The sequence below is a fragment of the Chlamydotis macqueenii genome, chromosome 17 (genome assembly GCF_036417535.1).
Source record: "Chlamydotis macqueenii isolate bChlMac1 chromosome 17, bChlMac1.mat, whole genome shotgun sequence".
NCBI classification, from domain to species: domain Eukaryota; kingdom Metazoa; phylum Chordata; class Aves; order Otidiformes; family Otididae; genus Chlamydotis; species Chlamydotis macqueenii.
This window is the reverse complement of record NC_141572.1, coordinates 2,742,438-2,765,991: the sequence shown is the minus strand read 5'-3', so window position 1 is coordinate 2,765,991 and position 23,554 is coordinate 2,742,438. Positions and strand designations below refer to the sequence as shown.

General features: G+C 40.2%; 1 protein-coding gene across 1 annotated transcript in view; it reads left to right on the top strand.

Annotated features, from left to right (window-relative positions):
* The window catches only part of TTC28 (tetratricopeptide repeat domain 28), a 166,027-nt gene that overhangs the window by 1,217 nt on the left and 141,256 nt on the right, over nt 1–23,554 (top strand). The window contains exon 2 of the mRNA XM_086761125.1: nt 10,015–10,293. Within this exon, the coding sequence (XP_086617251.1) occupies nt 10,066–10,293 (228 nt within the window). The 5' untranslated portion in view covers nt 10,015–10,065. The remainder of the gene's footprint in view (nt 1–10,014; nt 10,294–23,554) is intronic.

Sequence of the window (23,554 nt, the reverse complement as noted above, 5' to 3'; positions counted from 1 at the left end):
GACAACGGTTGTACTACGGCAATTGACGGGTTTGTGGCAGACAACGAAATCCAGGGAGCGTGTACACCTGCTGCCCTAACAAGTCTTTCTTAGGTGACTTTCCTGTTCAGACCAGCTTTTGCTGTATTACTGATTCATCAGTCCATCGTTATTGTGCCTGCCTGCTTGTGGCTAACTGACGGGTCGGAGGAAAAAGTCAGATTCCTCACTGATAATTTATAATTTAATTGTTATTCACAATAACTAAATTCAAAATTTTGTGCTCCTTTTAATTTATACTAAATCTTTTTTTTTTTTTTTTTTTTTACTTTAATGATAGATCTGTTGCATGGCAGTGGGAGCAAACGACTCTTTAGACTTAGGAGGTCAACTTTTATTTCTTCTTTATGTCTCAGTGTCGCACTGACTATCTCTGAGAAAACGAGCTCCTTTTTGCTTTAATTTCCCATTTTTCTTCATCTCAATTTTTGCATTACTTTCCACTTCTTCTGTACCGTGTCTCCATGCCGTTTCTCCCATTCTTTAATAATTTTGACTCTCTGATTTTCTTCCTTTGAAATGATTGACAGTAATGTGCTGTGTGTTGGTGCTGAGGGACTGTTCCTGATCTATAAGGGCACTCTCTAATGAGATTAGCAAGGACCTGGAAAATTAGGTCTTTTGAGTTTCTTTTAGGCTTTCAGCATGCTCAGACACAAACTTGAATTTGCATTAATTAATTTACTTTTGACCAATAAAGCTAGATTTTTGTTTTTCTAAGAAAAGGAAAAAGCTAAGTGCCCCCCGTTCAGCCGGAGTCTGTTTTGCAGGCTGCATTAATGCATCATACAAGGCATACTGCATGTTTGACATCATTGTGCTAGAGTTTCAGTAAGCGTATGCTCACTTCCGGCTGCTCTTATAGTGGAAGCATTCTGACTACACGAAACTAAATAGTCTGTTTATATTATATATATCTTTAAAATATATTATACTACATACGTTATATGTATTTTCTAACTTCCAGCTAACTGACTGCCAGTGTATACATGTATATTAATTCTGTGTGCTTGTGTGGTGCCGGTGGGAGCCAAACTGAACGTGATATTTCAAATGTGCTTCCTACCGTAGATTTTTAGAATGGCATAATTGTCTCCTGTTTCTCCTTTTGCAAAGATTCTCATTCTTTCAGTTGTCTCTTTGACTGTTCATGACCACGGAGACAGTATTTCCAGGAGAATTTCTCCAAGGACTTTAAAATGTCTTTTGTGATGGGGAAGGGTGTGTTTGGGGCCACCTATTGTGATAACAGCTAAGGATTATTATTTTTTTCCCCAGTCACTTTGCATTTCCTGACATTGAGTGTCATCTGCTCTTTATTTCCCAGAACATACTGAAGTTTCTTCTGTGCTCTGGGCAGTTAGTTTTACCTTCGACTATCATTTTGCTTCACTAGTGTACAGTTTCAGTAGCTCACCTGCCTACGGCACAAAGCAGTTTGGGTTAGGTCTCCGAGAAGCCCGGAAAGTTGTATGCTACAGTCAGAAAATGAGAAAGACAAATGTGTTGCCAACGTCTTTAATTCCTCAGGCAAATTTGCCCAGAAGTTTGTGAGTGACGCCCACACTCGTGCAGTCCCCTGCCCTCTCTCTTGCTCATGTCCTTGCCAACGCGACTCTGTACGTTCCTAGTCTGACGGCTGGTGTGGCTGCCATCAAGAAACACCAGCAGGCACCTGAGAAGGAGGCTGCAGGATACTAGAGGTTAGATAAATCATCCCCAGCTATTTGGTGGTTAATCCTTTAGAATGAGGATTAAAGCCATCCCTTGCCCTGCACGTGCCTGACCAGTTGTACGTTAGGGAAGATCCCTCTCAGTAAAACCTACGTATGCCTGACCGAGGCTTTGGAATTTTAACCTGCTCCCGGTTTTCTCAGAAGTTTGCGAAAGCAGGGTTTAATGGTATATAATAAATAATATGTATAATGGAAAATAAAGTAATCCTGTGTGGAGAGACTGCTCACCTTATCAAAAGGACTGTAGTTCATCATCTTTGAGTACGATGTGGTCCACAAGGATCAAGGACCGCGTGGACCCCGGCGCTCACAGGAGGAGTCACCTGGCCTCTGTGAGCTTCCAGTTCGATGGGAGATGCAGGGGAACCAAAGGTGTAACGGTCAGAACGCCAGGAGAAGGAGAGCACCCATAACGCAGGCTGACTTGTGCGTGACTGAAGAGCTTTTATACAAAGTTACGTACAGAAAGAACATCATGGTCTCTTTTGGCTATCTCCCAGTGCCTCACTAGTTAGTGTAATGTCATCAGTTGAGATGCTTCTTAAGGAAGGACTGAGATGAGCTTTGACATCACCAATTTAAGGAAAGTGGGACTAAAGAATTTGCAATAACTTGTTGCATATTGCTCATAGCTTTTCAATTATTGTAAATAATTACCTCTGGCTCTAGATATATTAAAAGATTGCGTTACATACATGATGCAAATAGTATTTTGCAGTGTGTTTGCAGTGAAATCGAGTTAGTTTCTCAGTAGTACTTTAAAATAACATCTGTACACGTTAATTCTGTCTTGGTTTTGGAGTATTTATTTGAAAATAGTATTTTGTTTCTTAACTGAAGTATTTTGCAAAAGTGTAAGTGAGGGCATAATTTGGTCTGCCTAACCTTTAGTTTTTAAAATTATGTATGAACCAAAAAGTACTGTTTACTTTTAGCTATGGATTGCATAGTTGTTACAGTGTTTAGCAACGTAGCATAGCTCAGTTGGAGGGGATCTAGCGGATGTCGCAGCTGCAGGTCTCTCCAAGATCGGTATTGGAAGCTCACAGTTGCTTCTCATTTTCAGAAAATTCTTTAGAAAAGACATATTTTTCTAAAGAAAATTTTGTATAAGCTCCAGTTAAAAAAAAAAAATCAGTTTCCTTCCTGTTTATAAGTTTGTATTTAAAATATTTTTGTCTCTAATTACAATGAAAAACCAAAATTGTAAAATATTTTCATAACAATATGTTCCAAAAGCCTAGACATATATTCCGTTATGAAATTTACTAAAATGTAGTTGGCTTTTTATAGAATAGTGCTGTAAGTTATGGTTTTATGTTTAAGGTATTTTTTCTTTTTGATTTATTTATGCTTTTAGATAAGTTTTAGCTTTTTAATGATATAAAAATAGATTTCCATGAACATCTAAAAATCCCTTCTAGAATTTTATTTAAAAATTTGAAAGTTTAACTTCTATTTTACCTAGTACTTTGTGAAAATCTAACTTGGTAGGTTTTTTCCCTGTAACGTACATTTACCAGAGGAGACTAAAACCCCATCTGTCAGAAGAATATTTACTGGCCCTTGTAGGAGTGCTTTAGACTAACGTAGATGCCAGGTTAGGTACCCTGCTAATTAACACAGAGTGAATGCTAGACTTTAAAAACCTGCCGGACAGTGAAAATGACAGAAGTGACAAAAGTTTGTAGGAGTTCCGTCCTGTTGCTTCTGCTAGATGTGCATCTCTGTTGGGTGGTGGCAAAGTGTTTGTCTTCACTGAGGCATCAAAACTGCGGAGGCACGTTTTAGCCGGCGGGGCACAGAGCGAGTGCGTGTTTCTGGGGACTGCTCTGTAACCGACCGTGGGGCAGTGCGGTCTCATTTTCCTGCAGTTTATGCAGGGGAATAGTCTTGAGTTGTTGTCCAGTTTATGGATGTCCCACTTATGTTGCTGAGATTTAAGGAAATGTTTTGTTATATCTGTGAAGATGTACTCCCGGTAAGAATTCATAACAATTTGTGAAGGCAAAGTCCAGCTTAGAAAAATCTAGCAGCCTGGACTGCTGTTGTGCACATCCTATGGTGGCTTAAACTTTCCGTTTCAGTGGCCTTTCATTTCTTTCCACACTATTTCTGTTAAAATTCTCTTCCGCCGGGCGAAGGTTGAGTGTGTCTTGGCAAGGTTTCGTGTCTCTCCGGAGGCGTCGTTCAGAGCGGCTGGAGTGCTAGCTGCTAGCAGCACGGAGGTTACGGGGAGAAACTTCATGTTTTTGTCTGTCCATGAACTCTTGTCGGAGACAGTTTCTACTGCAGATCAACAATAATACCTCAGAATATGGAGTGAAAAAAAAATCAAGTAATTTTAGAGATTAAAACACAAGATGCTGAACAGGTGTTTTCATGGAAAGGGAAGCTCAGTTACAGATATAAGCTGATTTTGGAAACTCATGCTTAGAATAAGTAATTGTCACTTTGTTTCAGAATCTACTTGGAATGCAAGTTTTTTTCTGCTTGCTTCTTTCCTTTTGTTTTTTTTTTCTTCTTTCTGATGCTTCATTGAGTATCTTGAGCTATTCAGATAATTTAAAATATAAAAATGCTACATGCCACAGGTTACAAAGGATTTTTTTTTTAAAGGGGTCTTAATTATGGACTTGCCACCCACGACATCGTCTATATAAGGCATATTTATTTGAATTGTGTAGCATTAAATAAGATGGATTACATACAAACTAAGAAGGTGTAAGATTCATTGTTCTTTGATCAAGCATTCTCTTTATGCTGTTGTGCCACGTTGTTCTCCCTTGTCCTCTCGTCTTGGAGCAGAATTTGGGTTTGCTGTTATCTCTTCTCATTCATCTTGCTGGAACTCAGTGGGAATCTACTCCGCAGTATTCTCTGCATAGCAATGTGCCGTTCAGACAGGCAAATCTTACAGGGTGTAGGGGCAGTTATGTATTTTATTTGCTAAATATTCTATCTCTATAGGGGACTACGTTTAGCAAGTTTGATCTTGGAAGATAAACATTCTTGTAATGTAGGTTTTTCTGTGTGTCCCACTCACTGTGTGCTTTGGGGGGTCGTGAGTTTTCTTGTTCTTGAAAATAAAAAAAAAAAACCAATAAAATTGTGTGTGTTTTTAACACTCCCCTTGAATGGTCACTAAGGTTGAATCTTGAGCACCTTCTGCAAGAGGAGGAAGCTTTTTCACATATGGAGGGAATGACTTGCTGAGTCTCATCTGAAGCAGATGTTGTGGGAGCATCTCTCTAATGTAACCTCTGTGGTGGCAGCTGGTTTCTGGTGCCCTGTGCTGATTTGGAGAAGTGATGCTGAGAAGCTTGTGCCATCTTCTTTATTAGAAATACAAGAGCTCCTGCCTTAAATTGTCTCTGCTAGACCCTCTTCTGCACTTCATTAGAACCTTTTCGTTCCACTGCACTAAGGAGCTTCTGCTGCTTCTTTAGCGTTGGTTTAGTACGTACGAGTACCTTCTATAACAAAGTGTTAGGCAGCCTGAATATTTGCATCGCCATCACCTTCCACTGTATTAGTAGGAGCAGAGCAGTCGTGACTGGAAAGGGGGGATAGCTTTTTAATGAGTACTTTTTGTGTGTTGCTACCGTCATAATAATCTTTTCTTATTTGTGGTTTCAGTGCCGGGGTGACTCAGTTTTGTTCTGTGGTTCTTTCTTTTACCTAATGATGTTTTACTGCGTTATGTAGTTCTCGTGGTAGCAGGAATTAAATAATAACATGTTCCAGAAATTACCATCGTAGTTTCCTTTAAAATAATTACATTTTTTTTCATAAGGTTGTTTAGCTTCAGAGAATATTAGAAGCAGAAACCTCTTTACATGGACTGAGAGGATGTCCCCTCGTGGATTCTCCTTGTTGTTTCAGACTCACAGTGTGATCCTGGGAAGAAAATTAACAGCTTTGCGTTTTCATTTGTTCATGCATAATAAACAGACAGAAAAGACAGCTATTGTTCGACTTGTACGTTCTTTAGTCTTGCTAGTGCTCCTTGAGATTGTCCCCGGTGAGAGACGCCCTTGCAGAGGCCTCTCTGCCTGGTGCTCAGGAACTCTTCGTGAGCTTGTGAAGGCTGCTTCCAGGCAAGCTTCTGTGGTTGTAGTGGCGTCGGTCCCTGTGGTCAGGTGGAGGTAATGGGAAAGATGCCGCCCGCTGCCGACGGCGCTGGGCCAGAGGTGGGTTCTTCAGCATGACGCTGGTTGTGCTGCCAGTGCCTGGCTGGGTCTCAAGCTGGAGGCAGTTGTAGCCATAGCTGTTCAGGAATCTATTGCTTGTTTAGCCTCTGAATAATCTGTTGTGCAATGTTACTGGAAGGTTGAGCTCAGCGGTTCGAGACAGTAAGTTCTGGAAGCAAAATTGTTTCCTTCGCAGTCTGCACTACACACTGGAATAAGGAAGCCGAAGAAAATATTTGGGCTTCGTGCTGAGAAATTCATGTTTTCTAATCTGGTTATGTTTGTGACTAATCGATCAGATTAATTTATTCCATTCTGTGCCCTGCTTCTTTCACTCTTGATGTTGATGGGAACTGGCTGTATTTATCACATCACAACGAGTTAAGTCAGTGGTCAATGCAGCCACTTTTGTTATGGGAAGTTACAATTGCAGTTGATTACTTAAATACGGTAGATGTATAGTTTTTAAGAATTTGAAACATGTTGTTCTCTGCCAAGATATCACCTATCTATCTTCATACTAGTTCTTATGGAGTTCAGATATTCTCAGTGGAGCACTTTTACCGTTAGACTTGACAAAATTTTCTATGAAAAAATGACTATGGAAAATTTTTTTTCGTAACCAATGTATTTCAAAATTAATGCTGTAAGGTATGGCCGCCTGGGAGGAAGTCGCAGTGGCAACGTAGGCCTCATAACCAGACAGGAGAACAAAACAAAAACTTTTTTCGATCCTATAATTGCGACTGAAACAAAATATCATGTAGTTTAGAAACCAGGGAGATAATCTTGCTTCCATTCTAACTGTGGGAGATGTCAAAAGAGAAGATACCTGTATCTTAGTGTGCTGTTCTCTTCCTTGTGATAACTGGCTTGGTCTTCGTCATCAGACAAGTGTGTCATAGAAAGATTGTCTATATTAGCTGGGCCAGAAACTTGAATTGTACTGCCTGACCTACCTGTACTTAAATAAAGTGAATTTGCACAGCAGAAGTTTATTTTGCTCATGAAATTCTCAGGTTTTGTCAGAATTGTAGCAGGAAGGTGTTGAAGGTAAGAACACAGCAGGATTCCAAAGAGTTCCTGTGAACGTATACAGATTAAACCAGCGTCTGTTCCTACTACAGCTGACAGCTTTGAAAAGAGTGGCATTTTAAATTGTGTGTGATGAGTGTGTGTTTGTGGGGAGAGTTATTTGTTTGTTAACACAATTTCCAAGGATCATGGATCAGGATGATCTCTGACATCATAAACAGATTATCGCTGGAGTCCTTGCACTGGGTCTGCTGCTCACCCTCTGCTGTTTTACCCTGTGTTTGCCCTCTAATACTTTTCTTAATTTATGATTGTTTATTTCCTCAGATTCTTCTGAAAAATTATGTGTGAGAGTTCTTTAGACTGTTAGCTCTGTGTTTCCTTGAGTATTGCATGAAAATTCATCTGCTTTCAGAAATTCCTGACATATTTGAACTCCTTTTAGGCTCCATGTAAAGGTTACACATTTTTTGGAGGGAGCAGAGTATTGCTTAGGTTAAAATACTCCGCACTCTTTATATTCAATGAGCACTTCTGTAAGTCTGCAAGTCTGCATTGGATTTTCTTGCCTATAGTGACTCTGAAATGTTGGTTCTAAGTTGAATAAAATCAAGTTTTCCACTCTCCTGATAATTTCCAGGACCAAAGGCTAGTGTGGAAGTAAGAACAGTGTGAAAATTCATCAGTTGCTCTGACTTTAATGGTTGGAAAAATTACACAGTTATTTTTAGGTTTGCCTGTTGAGAAGAATCTTGTACAGTGGTGGTGCATTAACTGCAGCGGGTTTCAGGAGTAGGCAGAAAAGTGAGTTCCTGGAATTAAAGAAGCTTCTGAAACTACACAGGAAAAAAAGCAGGTGAAGACAACAGGAAGCGTGAGAAGAATGGTATTTCCTTTGGCTTCTTTTGTTTTCCTGCAGCAAATCAACCCTACATGTGCAAATAAGGCTATCTCTGGGTAGCTACCTGTGTGGCACTTGGGTACCCACCAACCTCATTTCCCTACGGTACCTCCACCATCCATGGCCTTCTGGTGACTAACTAGCTTTCTCAGGGTTTGCTGATCTTTGTGTTTGAACATCTACTCATGCAGTAGCTGCTAAATCTCCATATTCTGTTCTTGCAGCTTCTCATGTCACAGCAAACTGACCACATGATGAAGTTTATGGTTAAATGGACACAAATGTGTGAGTTACTGTGCGGCTTGGCATAAAGCAACGTGTTCAGCTCTAACGTTTGAGCTGTTGCGCAAAGCAGAGCCATTTTCCTGCCAGTACTTGAGAATATATGAACTTGCTGTTTGTAAACTTGATTGAAGTAGCAGAAGTATGCCAGTGCGTTGAAAGATGTACTGCATATGGAAAGAATTTTCAAGGATGCAGAAATTTGCTTTTTATAGTGCTGTTCATAATAATAATTCAAGCTACATATTAGCTTATATTAGCAGGAGTACTGTATAAAGGGCAACTAAACATGAAAGGAACAAAATTTTTGGGTAGGTCTGCTGTGGACAGGGTACATGTAATGATACAGAGGAGATTTGGGGTGTGTATTAGGAAAAACATTTTAGTGATGAAAATCATGAAGCAGTGGAATGAGATTGCCTGAGTAAAACATGGTGTCTCCTTTGGCAGAGAAGTTTAGAAACAGTTTGGACAAACACCTGTCAGAAAAAAATGGGTATAATCATAAGGAAAAGAAGAGATCAGTAGTTTCTAATTTGATGCTTTTCTATTGTTAATGCTTGGCTTAAAAAAGAAAAAGAAAAGTCTATAAAGTCTATAGACCATTTTGATGCTTGAGACAGGATGTCAGTGTGCAGCTTACTTCCCTTTCTACCTAAAAATATGCCTCAGCTTGCTCTGGTAATGTGTTTAAGCCCTGCAGTTGTTGTGTTGTGGTAACAATATGTGATATTCTTAACTTTTTTTGGTCTGCAGGACTAAAAATGGGTGACGCCAATCTCAATTATAGTAGTCTAAACCTTTAACAAGTCTTTTGAAGTACTTTGTATGTTGCCATATGTACAATGTCGCCTCTTGCCAAATACAATTACTGCGGAATTCACAACTGTCTTGTAGTCGGAGTTGCACAAAGATATTCTTGTTGAGTGTTTGAGGGTCCTTTTGAGAAAGCAGGGTACACATGACAAAACCAGTTACTGACTGCAAATGACTGGCTGAGGAAAACAAGGAACCTAAAAAGTTAAATGAGGAGAAAGGGTGTCCCAGAATCAATAATTTAATTTATAATAATTTCGATGATTAAAAGGCTTTACCCTGTTTCTCTTTGTTATTTTGCGTTGTCTGAAGTTGACAATCTGGGAAGGTGGGTCTGCCAATGATGACTGTTCTGTTGCTAAAATAAATCGTGTGCCCCACTAATTTCTGTGAGTATACCCAGTTCCAAAGACGACTCCTTCCCTTCCCATTTCTGAACAAATTGCAGCCTACAGGTGACTGGCTGTAGAGGTTTGTGAGCAGATGCACTGGTGCAAGCTCTTTGGTTTAAAGAGAATGTACACATTCTTCCATTGCCTGTGTGCGCATGTACTTCTGTGTGGTATATGTATCAAACTCCAGATACAGCAGCATAATCTTCACATTCGCCCCTGCTCCCTTTTCAGATAAGCTTCTTTACCTGGTGACTATGCTTTGTGCTGTAAAATCAAATAGTATGGCTGAGGAGGAAAAAATTGTGGATATGTGGAGTGCAGCGTACTGAAATAGACTGCAGCTAGTCTTGTGCCTGAAAAAGGCATATGTCTTCTAGAAGACATAATTCATAGGGAATGATATGTTATAGTGCTCCTTTTTGTTACTTCTGTACCCCCCAAAAAGTCAATAGATAATCAATTTACTTCTTTAAGAGTTGATTCTGATTTAGTAATTTGTTCTGCAGCACTGCTAGTGGCTTTAATTTTTGCTACGCTGTTTCTAATATTTTGATTTTATTTCCTTTTTTGAGTAGTGTTTCTTAACACAAATGTATAATTTCTCCCTTTCCCCCTAGATTTCTTTATTTGGATCAAAATCTTTTGGAAGAAGAAGTCCTGACAGTCCCATGTTGAGCAAAGCTGAATTTGTTGAAAAAGTTCGCCAGAGCAACCAGGCTTGCCATGATGGCGATTTTCATACAGCAATCGTGTTGTACAATGAGGCTCTGGGAGTTGATCCTCAGAACTGCATTCTCTACAGTAACCGTTCGGCAGCCTACATGAAAATCCAGCAGTATGACAAGGCCCTGGATGATGCAATCAAAGCACGACTTCTGAATCCCAAATGGCCAAAGGTAAGGAAGTGTATTGTCTTCTGGGAAAGGAGTAACTCCTTTGGGATTATTATTCACATACATAACACCTATATGTAAACAAGTGCATGTATTTCTGTGCTAAAGTATGGTTTTGCTGAAAGTTGAGATGTTATTATCTTTTGTGTTCAAAAGCTGTTCAACTTGAATTTCCTCGTGAGTGTGAAACTGTTTTCTGTGTAAACATACTTTTCCCCAGTGGGGGTATGATACTATTTTACGACTTTAAACAACATGGTTTCTGGGTTGTGAAGATCAGACATCTCTTTTAATGTCGAACGTAGTCAGCATTCAGTAGCATCCAGGTACAGTTTGTTGACAAACTTGAGAGGTAGCATGGAGATTCTTATTCGTAATGGAGCAATAAGGCCTTTCAAAATAGCATTCAAAGAGTGTTTACGTGTAGTGTATTTTGGATAAACATTTTAAGAAATCTGCATTCTTAGTAAGGCTGACTACGCAAAGAGACATTTTGTAAAGAGTAAATGGTGTTGGTTGCCTGTTCCTTCTGGGGTTCCTTCCCACCAGCTGCAATAGATTGCTTCAGTAGCTGACTTGCCCTTGGCTGGCCAGGGCCAGCCCTTTCATGATAATAAATTTTAATAGCATCTGCTCCAGATTCCATTTCTCCTGCCAATCCCTCACACAATCTTACTAGCCACTTTAGCTAAAGATGCAATTTAGGAACAAATTCACCACCCAGGTTCTTCTTCTCAGAAATTATGGCAGGTAGGAAGCATAATGCTTTCCATCAGCTGGGCTCCAAACTATTGAAGTCAAGTTTCCTTTTCATAGAATGATGACTGTAAGTCTTGTATTCTATTTTTCAATTGTTTAGTAGCTTCTAGAAAAGCCTTACCATGCGCTTCTTTAAGACTTTGTTAATTCCTTTACCTGTACTCTAAGCACAAATCCGAACTCTGCTCGTTATCAGCTGCAAGTGTTGAGATTGTGTTGTATACCTTTAAATCAACACTGCCTGCGCTCCCTTTTCTCATCGGTCATTGCCGGTATCTTGCCTGGATATTTAGTAGTCCGTTAACTAGACACATGGGTACCAGTCTAGTGGCCAGCTGCTTAGCAGTTACATGTCCGAAGTCGCCATCGTTTCATTTGCTCTGCTGCAATAAGCAGGCGCGCTGTTTTTTTCATGCCTGCATGGTGTATTTCCATATGGAGCCTGGAAGCTGTTTTTTAAAATATGTATCTAAAATAGTGTTTTTTCAACTCAGAGCACAGAATGTTTTCCCTAGATACATGTATACAGTTTGAAGACTCCGTGCTGTGAAAGTTTCTGCTGTTTCTGCAGCTCCTGAGACATCATCTTCCTAACGGAGGCATGTGCCTGCTCATTGCACCTGAGAAGGCATTGCAACGTCTGAGTACCTTTGAAGGCAAAAGACTGGTGGTACCTTTCCATCAGTACAGTCTGTGTGCACAGTGTCACTTTTGTCTCGGCCTTCAGTCGTGCAAGCTGTGGCAGCTTGTCTGCTGGACTGCTAGGCACATCTTCCTTCGGCAATTCTTTCATTCTCTCACCAGCACAGAGAGCATCCTGCAGGAGTTTTAGTTTGACGCATCTTTTTGCAAGTGTTTTCTAAAGCTCTGCCGACTCATAAGCACGAAAGGAAGACCATGGGCCAGGGGAGATCCTTCCCTTTTGTTGATCCTGTTTTTTTGGAGTTGCCATCTTGAATTGCAGCGCTTTAATTTGTGGTTTTCTTTCACATTTTATTTTCACACTTAACTTCTGTACTTTCTTTTTCTTTTCACATTTATACTACTGTTTAATCTTTCTTAAAGAGCTTTAATGTGTTCTCCCTGATCTTTTTACTAAGCCTGTCTGCAATTTACTGTTTGTATCAGTCCACATTAGAAAGAAACTCCTGCTTTGTCATGGAGATGGTTTATAAGCTTGTAAGTTTTTTGTTGCTTGGGTGGTTTTTTTTTTTGTCATTAATTTCTGTCTTGTGTTAACAAATGTCATAGAAGATTTTGCGTAGATTTGTGTGAAGGACTGTGTTTAAAAAAAGAAAACTGCATTACTGTCATTAAACTCTAGATTTCTAGTTAGATGTCTGAACGCAGAGAGTTAAAGAGTATAAAAGCAAGTGTGCTTTTGCTTAGCTTTGTATCCTGTTTCTAAGAAGTCTGGTAGTGATTTGCTATAGAGCTCACTTAGATTAAAAGTTTTGAAAAGGCTTCATAAAAGAATAGTTGCAAAATGCCAGTCACAGATAGAAGTGTAACAAGACCTTTGAAATGAATAATTTGAATAGATTTGTGGGTCAAAATAGAAAATAAGATGGAGTAGAAGATTCGCTAGCTAAAAAGCTGGCTGCATTAAATGAAGGCATTATTATCAGTCTGTTAAATACATAAATAATAGAATGTGTATTGATGCAGTACTAAGGTGGAATAGTTAAAAAAACCAACAAAAACATTTTCAGTAATGAAAAAATGACACTTTTTTCAGGTAGACTATATTATTGAGTTGAAACCATGAAATAATTCTGTTTTGATTCTAGTTCTGCTATTAAAGGTCCACCTGAGCTGGAGTAAACTGTATTTCTTTGTTTATTCTTTTTTTAGAAAAAGATGAGGAGTCACTTTTACAGAACATTTAGAGCCATATTGGTGGAAAAAGTAGTAGAAGACCTAAATGATGTTGTTATGATGACATAACATCTGTTCTTGCTTTATTGGATCAATGTGTAAAGGATATCTTGCTTTGTGATACAAAATGTTTATATACTTAGAAAGTTACTGTCAGTTAGAAATAGACAAGTCGAAGTAGCTTTTGTAGGCTTTCTGTCCTGTATAAAGCTCATCCTCATTCCGTGTTTGTATGTTTTATTTTATCTTTTCACCGTGGTATCTTTAGTTTGTCGGATTTTCAGTGCTTCACACACTCTCCTCTTTTCTCCCAAAACGCCAAAGTCCCATTTGGAACCCTGTCTTCTGGTTTTTAATGTTAATGACTCAGTATGTTTTTGTTATTCTAGATTTGCTCCTACAATATATACTTTTTAAAAACAAGTGAGTACCAATAGAAAAAAGAGGTTTTGTTTTTCTTCAGCTATATATGGTGTATCAGTGGGCATTACGCTTTTTTAAAAAAAATTCCAATTGACATGAGAAACAAAGCTAAAATTGAGCTCCTTTAGAACATCCCTATTTATATATTCTTGAATGTCACCCTAATAACAGAATATGTAGATGAATCAGAGCTGCTGTCTTGCTGCAGAAGTACTGAATGTCTACAGTTGATACTCAAGAAAAGCATGCTTCTCTCCCCACCCCAGCAACATCGCCAAAAAAAAAAAAAAAAAAAAATCTGAATTTTGGACATTTTCGAAACATTTCAAAATATTAAAGCATGTTTTTCTGGCATCTATTTGACCTGAAGTGAAAAACATAATTTATAATAACTGCTCTTGTTATAAACTTGTTCCGTAAAATAATACGGACTTGGCTGACAATCCATGCTGGTCCTCAGGCAGTTTGTTAGGGGACTTGTGTATTGATTCCACCACTTCTTCCTTCTGTTCCAGCCCTAAGTTGGCTGGTTGTATCTGTTTAGCCTTTTCCATGGACATCAGCCAATAAATGTCCCACAGGTCCGCTGCCAGCTGAACTGGGTCTGTCCCTCAGGACAGAGCTGTGGAGTGGATGTGCCTCTTGCCGCCTGGCCGTTGGAACGCGAGCATTCTCACCCTGCAGCACCAGCGAGTTGCCTTCCGTCTTGGTGCCCCCACTTCACGGCTTTGAAGCCAAGCTCTTAGCAGGGTTGAAGAATAAATCATATGCATACAAGTGTTTAGATTTGCTGGGTTTAGGGCTAATGAGTTTTGCAAGGGTTATATAGTCGCATACGTGATAGAAGCAGCTAGTCTAACTTTCAGAAACCATAACGAGTTTTAATGAGAATCAGCAGCTCATCCCACATCATTTTACTGTAGAGGCTGCGTCCCAGTCATGTCCTCTGTGACAATATGTGTATTTCAAGTCTGATCTGCAATGAGATCTGTTCTTTTATTGTCATGGTTTTAAGCTTTTGTATGTAGAAACAGATTTTTTTATTTCACTTGGGCCCAAGGTACAGTAGTGGCATAAACATGAAATGGATTTCCCTTCAAGGCCTTTCATTAGCTGGATTGAAGGTCAATAAAGTGTTGAACAGGAAATGTTTTGTAGGGGTCAGAGTTTGAATGCACTGTCTGCCTTCATTTACACTGTTATGATAGGAGTGTCATAAAAATGCCTTGGCAGGGACTGCATCTTGACTTTTAAAAAGGAGCCATCGTGCTACTACAGTAATTGAGATAATGAAAAGCCACAGCTGAATGAATTATTTTTTTATCCTCTGTGTGTTGTTTCCATCTGGAATTGTGATTTGCACACTCCTCTACATAGTACTTCCCTTTTGCTTTGAATTGTTGTTTCCACAGAAATCATCTGCAAAGACTTAGATTTCAGAAGAAAATGAAAAATTTGGCCAAGTTCTGTTTGTCATTAATTTGGCTGCTCCACAATGAGGGTGACTGTTGGCTTAAGACATCTGCATCTACGAATTGAGGCCAGTAGCTGCCACTGCATCTTCATTCTGTCTCATGAATTTGTGTTAGTCTGGTGAGGACTAGTTGCTGTAGTTGCTGAGTCTGGCTGTGCAAGTCTCATCCCAGGAGGAGTTCTCCGTTAAGTGTTCCTTTTCAAGCCTTCATCCCTCTCTGTCTTGTTTCCTTCGTTGTGGATTTGTCAATTTCTCTCCATGTGCTCCTTCTGGTTCTTGGTGAGTGTCCATTTTTTTCCCCCAGTTTCCCTGACTCTCCAAATATTTTATTTAATAAATTGGCTTTTTTCTTTTAGACACCTAAATAATATTTTCTTTCTTTCATCTATCTATGATGAGCAAAGACATACTGGGAACCAAAGTTAGGGAAAGTATCTGTCTTCAGATAGAATTGGAATTTAATCTTATGTTTAGGATTTTTTGGCATGGTTTTTATCCTGAATGTCATTAGAAAGTTTACATTTTATTCCTGAAAATGCCATGATGCTTTTCAGCAGCATGTTTTGTAAGAGGACAACATCATTGTACAGCTGTGCCGATGCAAACCACTTCAGTGATAAAAGACTAGGGGAGCAGGCTTAAAGTTCCTATCAGTGACAGAACAGAGTTTACTGCTAGAATAAATTCTGTCTCCATATTTGCAATTATTTAACAGTGTAACTAAACAGACAATTTCAATTAAAATATTAGCTAAGATGAATGGAACTGGAGTCTGTTCGTGATATTTTTGTGTTTAAAAAAAAATCATATTAATTCTGTTTCCAGAAAATGTCAGAAACGACGAAGAGAGGGATCAGTATCTAGGAAGCTCATTGAACGACCAGATAAAAGCGCAAGCCTATTAACGCCAAAAGCCACACCTGTTAGCTAAGCTCTACGAAGTTTGGGAGCTGTTAGCAGAGACAGAGTGAAATTCTTTCTGCTTTCAACATACCAGCTGTAGCAGTTGTCTCAGTGTGACTAACATAAGTCAGTGCGTAAGATAAATGCTGATTACTTGTAATTATTTTACCACAATGAGATGGCTATTTATCTGCTTGTAGGGGATGATGAATTCTGCTTCTCTCTAGACTGAACTGTATTTCACAGGTGTTGGGTGCATTTCCATGGAAGGGTGGCAGCAAACAGCAGTGCAGCAGAGGGACTTTGGTGCTTGCAGTAGCTGGAGCCCTTGGGTTCCTCTCCTTCCTTTATGGAAAAAGCACAGAGGAGTCTTTGTCTCTTTTTTATTTAGTTGAAGGACACAAATATAAATGAGTTTTCTGACTGAACTGGAAAACGACTGTTGGTCAGATGAGGCAGAGGTGAAGTTAGACACTGTCCTGGCTACCAGGTGGTTTTTTGTCCCTCTTCCCGTTTTGCTGACAGATAAAAGGGGTGGTGACCCGCCGCCGCCATTACGCAGTGAAATGGCAGCCCTCTGTTGGGGTGCTGCCGAGGAGAACGCCAGGCAGGTTAGCGTGCTGCTCCGCTGCTGGCGATGGGGCGCCGGGCCCGTCCGACAGAAGGGCTTTGGAAACTGCAGCGGAGGTGCAAAATCCCGCAGTGAAGGCAGCTGAAGTTCATCTGGTATGTTTTCCTCATTTTCAACAGTTACGTCTTCTAAAATGTGTATTTGTGTTTTTATTACACAATTAATTCTAATTTTAGTTAGAACAAGGAAGAGTGTACTCTGAGGACTACTTAACTAGTCTGATATGCTTTGGACAGTTCCAGGTTGGATTTGTGTCTGAGATCAGAAAATATCAGTGGTGTTCATAAACTGATTCCGGGTGTAGGTGGTTGGTTGTTCGTCCAGCTCGGTTTGCAGTGCCGTCCCTACATCGTGCGTTGATGGTTTTTGTGTGTGCAGCTGGTCGTTGTGAGACAACGGGAGGGCACTGTCTGAAGTTGAACACTTTATGTTGCATATTTCAATATCAAAGCTGTTCTATATATTTTTAAAAATAGTTATTAGATTTTTTTTTATTAATAGAAGATAACTGGAAAATTGAAACTTATGCATACAAAATCTAAGCAATTTTATTAATTAACCAGAAGAGGGAGCTTAACAGGAATAGCTGGCATTTTGTTTGAAAGGCCTGAGTTTTAAATACAGAACCCAGTTTTCTTTTATTTAGGAAGCTGAAAAATTAATTTGAATCCAAGTTTTTCTAAGATTTGAGCTACTAAATATAAACTTGTTTTTTTCCTTCATTATTTTGTGTATGCAATTTGTTAATTCTTTTTGTTTATTTATATATTTATTAAATCATCAGCATTTACAATGCCAATGAGGAAATATCACAGTCTTACATGTGTTTGAAGTTAATATATTTTCACTCTCTAACCAGGCCAATGCATTAAACTGATCCTTTCTTCAGAGGAAAATACTGTGAAATGAGACAGTGGAGAAAGTGAGAAGGTGGTTGTTCTTGCTTTCAGACACAATTGTCTATCAGTTTGAATTTTCGTGCAGCTTATATTGCAGGTTAATTTGAGTTCTGATCTTCCATCCTCCCCCTTCAAGCCCTGTTCTCCCAAGAGATTTTTTTTTTCTTCTTTTTTAAACTTCTTTTCAATACTGCTAAATCAGAGCAGTGTTCCTTTAAAGTAACACAGCTTTGTTTCCCTCTTTCTGCACTGAGGCATGCTAGGACACTGCATCCCCAAAGGAGTTCTTCTTGGAAGTGTGCGCTCCCCCTGCAGTTATCCTCTTGTGAACTTCATTAAAAAAAAATTAATGGCCAGATTATGACAATCTGTGGCTGAAATTCATCCTTTTAACATGGCTCCCCTCCCCATCCCAAACTCTGTCCTTAAAGCATTACTTCGTGTCGAATAATAAACAAGTATATTTGTACAAATTCGTCTGCTTTCTACTGCAACTTTAGACCAAACATGAACAACGACAAGGTGACTGGAGTAAGAAACATTCTGATCCGCTGCAGGTCAGGATAACTTCCCGTGGCTGTTGTGCTGTGAGGCCGGTGCGTTTACTACAGCAAAAAACTGTAAAACTGTAGTGTTTGTCTGAGAGAGCTGGCTTGTAAGTCTTACTATTTAAAAATTATCTTGTGTACGTATCACTGAGAAATGCAGAGATAACAGGATATTTCAGGAATGAAATTGCATTGTGGGAATACTCTACAGGCAAATTGGATCAGACTCATTTTGTTCTTTCATTTCCCACTAAACAGTTTTCTTTATTCTGCTGTTGATCAGGCTCTAGAAAATTTTTATTCCACGTCTCTCCACAGCTGTGCAGCCTGAGTATCCTAGGCATGATAAATGAAAATGGAGGGATATATATTCTCTGACTCTGCCCCTCTGCTCCGCTCTGGTGAGAACCCCCTGCAGCACTGCGTCCGGCTCTGGAGCCCCCAACATCAGGACACGGACCAGTCGGAGAGGATCCAGAGGAGGCCACAAAGATGCTGAGAGGGCTGGAGCAGCTCTGCTGTGAGGCCAGGCTGAGAGAGCTGGGGCTGTTCAGCCTGGAGAAGAGGAGGCTCCGGGGAGACCTGAGAGCGGCTCCCAGTGCCCAAAGGGGGCTGCAGGGAAGCTGGGGAGAAACTCTTCACCTGGTGAAGGGCCTGGTGTGACAGGACTAGGGGTAATGGTTTCAAAATAGAGGGAGATAGATTTATGCTAGATATAAGGAAATTTTTTTTTATGTTGAGGGTGGTAGAACACTGTCCCCGGTTCCCCGGGGGAGAGAGAGGCGGTGGATGCCCCATCCCTGGAAACGTTCCAGGCCAGGTTGGACGGGGCTCTGAGCAACCTGATCTGGCTGGAGATGTCCCTGCTCCCTGCAGGGGGGTTGGACTGGGTGGGTTTTGAAGGTCCCTTCCAACCCAAACCATTCTGTGAGTCTAATAGTCTCTTCTTATGTCTTGCTGATTTTGAGATATGGGTTTTTTAATCCTCACATTAGAGAAAAAACATACTGGGACTGAAGTGGTTTAAAGTTGGGCCTAATTCTGTGCTGGAATGTAGACTTCACTAGCAGTTGCAGATATATACTGGTCTGGGCCTCAGTTGTAGATAGAGAGCTGGTCTCAGTGCTGTGATAGCTAACACAAAGGTACGAAAGGCCTACTGCTAGTAAGAAAACAAAACACGTATGTTTTTCCACTAATCGCAAATGAAACCATTCCACTGCACGTTGTCGGGTTAGCTTTGGAGAGTCTTTTAAGAATGCGGCATACTTCTCGTTTGCCCTGTGCCTAACCAGACTAGCTGGATTTTGACTACTTGGTACTAATAGATGCTGTAGAGAAACAAGCATGTTGAAAAGTACAGCATGCTCAATTTTTGTATTTTTGGGATGATTTCATTTATATTCTCTGAGACACTTATTTAAATCTGTTTATACTTAAATGCCAAACTGTCCCAAGTGCAATGCAACTATAAATGGAAGTATTTTGCTTTCTGGAACCTGCATAGTCTTTCTTGATCTGGGTTGCCCTGGATTTAGCTGGGTGACTTCCCTTCAAACATCACAAACCCGTTAATTTCACAAGCTAACTAAAAATCTTTAATTGCTGTCAATATTTTTATCACAGATTTTTATTATTTTTTTAATAAATGAGCTGGAAAACGTGGGCAGATTGTGTGGGAAAAACTGTGAGTTGGTCCAGAAAAAGAAAGGCGAGTGAAGAAATGAGGGTAGACAGCAACAGGAGTCAGAAGTGGTGGCTGTTCTGCGTATGCTGAGGTTCTGCTTTCTCAGCAAGACCAGCTAAAACCTCAGGAATAACTGGAAGTATATGAATATACCTTCTCTTTGCTCATTCATTCCGGTGGTGATAGCTCCCTTTTTTTTTTTTTTTTTTTTTTTTTCCCCCGGAAGCAAGCCCTGCGCTGCGGTGGCAGTTTTCCAGACCCTTTGGGGCGGTATTTTTCTTGTTCCCGTTACCCTGCTCCTGAAACCCCTGACACGCACGAACGCGTGCATGCGCTGGTTCGGTCTCTTTCTTTCTCTCCTGTCTCTTTTGTTTTTCCCAGAAGTCTCAACCTCCTTTGTGTCACACAGTTACTTGTTGGCCAGTTGATCGCTACAGAATTAGCTAATGTTTTGCAGATTCCTCCCATTTGGCTCTTGTGCAGCTGGCGTCGCAGCATCGCCTGCAGTTTTCACGTTTGTTGTCAGACTAAAGTGGAGTGGGTGGGAAGCCTGGCTAAATGCGGCACGTGGGGCTGGCCTTTGGTAACACTGTGGTGGTGAAATTGTCAGAAACACAGCAGCCCGAACGCACCTCTGGGAATGTATGAAGCGTGGCTGGAGGGATCCAGCGTGCCTCTTTGGAAGTATCACGCTGGACAGAACAGTGCTCTTTTGAATCTTCTGTAAATGCTGAAGAAACACGGGGCACATATGAACTAACACTTGGAATATTTTTTTTTCCAAAATATTCGAAGAAAATCTTGAATTATGAACATTTTTCTGACACTCCCAAGTGGCAACATTCTGTAGGTAAAAAGACCCATTTTGATCAAAGATGGCTGTTCTGGCCTTCAAATGGACATAAAGTTTTGGAAATCCTCTTCTTCAATTCAGTTACGCTCCAAATGTCTGGGTCTGCACCTGTCCAAAATTCTTTGGATCCAACAGTTGCTTGGGTGTATTCGTTACATTTTATTGACTGGGCTTGGCGGTATCAGTCCCAGTGCACAAAGTACTTCAAAGTGTCCATGCTTAACCTGTGTCCCGTGTTCATGGGTTTTGCTCCGCTAGACCCACCTACGTGAAATAGGGTCCATCATATCTCTAGTCTCTCTGTAAATTAAAGATCCAGTGCTGAGCAGTGTGTTCTGTTGTACTTCTCAGACATTTTTACTTGACTTTTTATAATATAAAGTAAATGTATTAAATACTACAGTTTTTGTTTGGTAGAGAAATATTTTTATGTTTATGTCTTCATATTAAAAAAAAGAAAAAGGAATTTTTCATTAAAACTCCACAAATCTTCCTTTCCCTAGCTGCTGTTTCTAATAACCCCTGTGGGAGGCTGGTTCCAATCTTCACATTCTCTGAGATTTTATGAAGATTTTCTGAGTTCAGAGTTTCTTTGGAGGATGGGGAATGACAGTGTTTTAGAGAAAAAAAGCTTTCTAGTGTTACAGAATGAGAGCATTGCTGAGGTTGGAAGGGGCCTCTGGAGATGGACCAGTCCAGCACCCGCTGCTCAAAGTAGGGCCAGCTAGAGCAGGTGGTCCAGGACATTGTAAGCAAGATTCCCAAATTATACAAACCAGCCCATTTGTGTAATACAATAGTAAAGCGGTATCTGAACAAATTGAAAGGTGACATATTGAAAATGGATGCAAAGAAATGTTATTTTCAAATAATCTATTCTTGGTCCGTGGGAGCTGATTATCACAGTATGTCATTGAAACCATTATGTAGCCGTACTTGGAAGGGACTGGACACTTCCAGATGATGAGAGTATCAGAACTACAAAAAAGCTTAGGATGCAGTAGATGGATGAAAAATAAGCTTTCATTTTTGGGGATGTGAGTCACTCATTAGTGCAAAATTTTTGAAGGAGGAGGGAGAAGGCTAACTTGTGTCTTCAGATGTCTCTTTCCCGTGTCATCCTTGGAAGCATCTGCTGCAGACAGCTATTGGCAGGGACTGGCCTGGCTGGAGCACTGGTCTTACCCGTGACTTGAGTGCCTAGTTGTGTGTTTCAGTCTGTCCTGGGATAAAAGCATTAAATATCTGGAAAGTGAGGAGCAAACACTTAATTTGTTATATTAAGGTGTGGTGGCTGAGGTGCACTTTGTCCGAATGGCATATACATTTCCTCAGGCTTGTAAGAACCGCGGTTTTGAGTATTGTTCTTTTTTAAAAAACAAACAAACAAACAAACTTTTCTTTTATTCTTTTGCACTGAAATCTGAATTTGATCTTCTTGATGAACAGCTAGATGGTTTGTTACTACTTCGGCCAAACGAGAGGAAGGAAACTGAGACTGAGTTCCTTCGGAGCCCAGGGAGCAGTCGGCGCTCGCCTCGTCTGCCGGGGAATCCGCCCATCTGGGGCGCAGCTGCCTCGCGCCCTGGGGTGCCCGCTCGGGGTGCCCAGCCCCGCAGTGCTGGTCGCGGGTGGCTGCACTGCCCCCGTTGATGCTACTGGGAGTTTTGCGCTGCATTTTGAGACCACGTCTCATGTATACTTACATACAATCGCTCAGGAATTGGCTGCGAGTTTAAGTACTGTGACTGCTGCTGGAGCAATCAATACAGGGATTTCCTGACCCTCTCTACTTGGGCAGAGCTTGATTTCCACAGTCTGAGTCACACAGAAATTGTCAGGGATAGTTTTGTCTTTAGAATTTGTCATGTTTAACTTCCTGCTTGCTTTTTTTTTGTTGGCAACATTAAGCCAAACTTACCAAACAAACCAGGCAAACTTCTTTTGTCTAGTATGCGCTTTGCAAGCTTCCAGATGTACGCAGTCTGTAATACTAAAATAATAATTATGTAAAATAACTTTAAGACAAAAACATCAACAGCAACAAAACTTTGGCATGCACAAAGTTTAATAGTAAATGCTGTCATAGCATTGTCTGAAATATTGTGGAATTTTCTAAGTGCAGAAGTGTTTTCTGCCTTTGGCCAGCTGGGAAAGGAGATGTTAAAAACCTTTCTGTAATAAGAAATGCCTTGGAGGCATGTGCGGGGATTTGATTAAGATAACCTGTGTCCAGGTGTCAGCCCAGGAGGTAATACGATGTAGGAGTGAAAGGTTTGGGTTTTTTTTCCTTTGGTTTTAAAAGTGCCTAACAGGAAAAAAAGCTGTCTTTATTTAAAATACATGTCTGAGCGTTTGCATCATTCCAGTTCTCAGGCTACTGGAAAAAATTACGAACATGTGGCAGAATAAGAATAAATTCATATGTGTCTTTATACCTAACTGGGGAGAAGAGAAGGAGGTTTTAATGATAACATTGTATGTAACACTGGGGAATATGCTCCTAACTTCTGCTACCAGTTGATTTGCTTCTGTAACTTCAAATTCTTCAGAAGCACAGAAAAGTTTTAAGTTTCCAGGACTTTATACAGGGAAAAAAAATAATTTAAGATACTTATTCTGTCTTTACCGTGTTAATGTGTGAACTTTTTGGTGCTGAAAAACTTGAGTCATGAATAATCGAGCTTATTATGATAATTTATTTTCTTGGAGAGTAAGTGCTTTGTCTTGACTGAGGAGATTTGGGCATAATTTTTGACATTTCAGTAAAAATCTTGTCTTATTTCAGGGGAGAAATCACTTTGACTAATTCACAAAAAAATAACTATAAACCTTGTTTGGGTTACAAGGTGCCACAGGTGCCATTTATAATTTTCTGTAACAGCTGTTGCCTGTCTGCGTTTTCTGACACCCACAGGTTTATCACTGCTGCCCGTTGGCACAGGCCAGCACGGCATGGTTGGGTTTGGATGTTGGGATGCTGCCCCAGCTTTGCAGACTCTCACCTCTCCACAAGGCTGGAGAGATGAGGGATATCTGATAGGACTCACTGATTTGTTTTCTCTTTATATCTTTTATCAGGAGGGATGAAGACATGTTCCTGGACTCTGGTCAAGTGTCTGTAGAATAGTTCGTAGCGACAATATTGGGCAGACAGCTTGCCAGAAGTCCAAACACTGCTTCGCATGCTGTTCCTTTTCTTGCTCCAG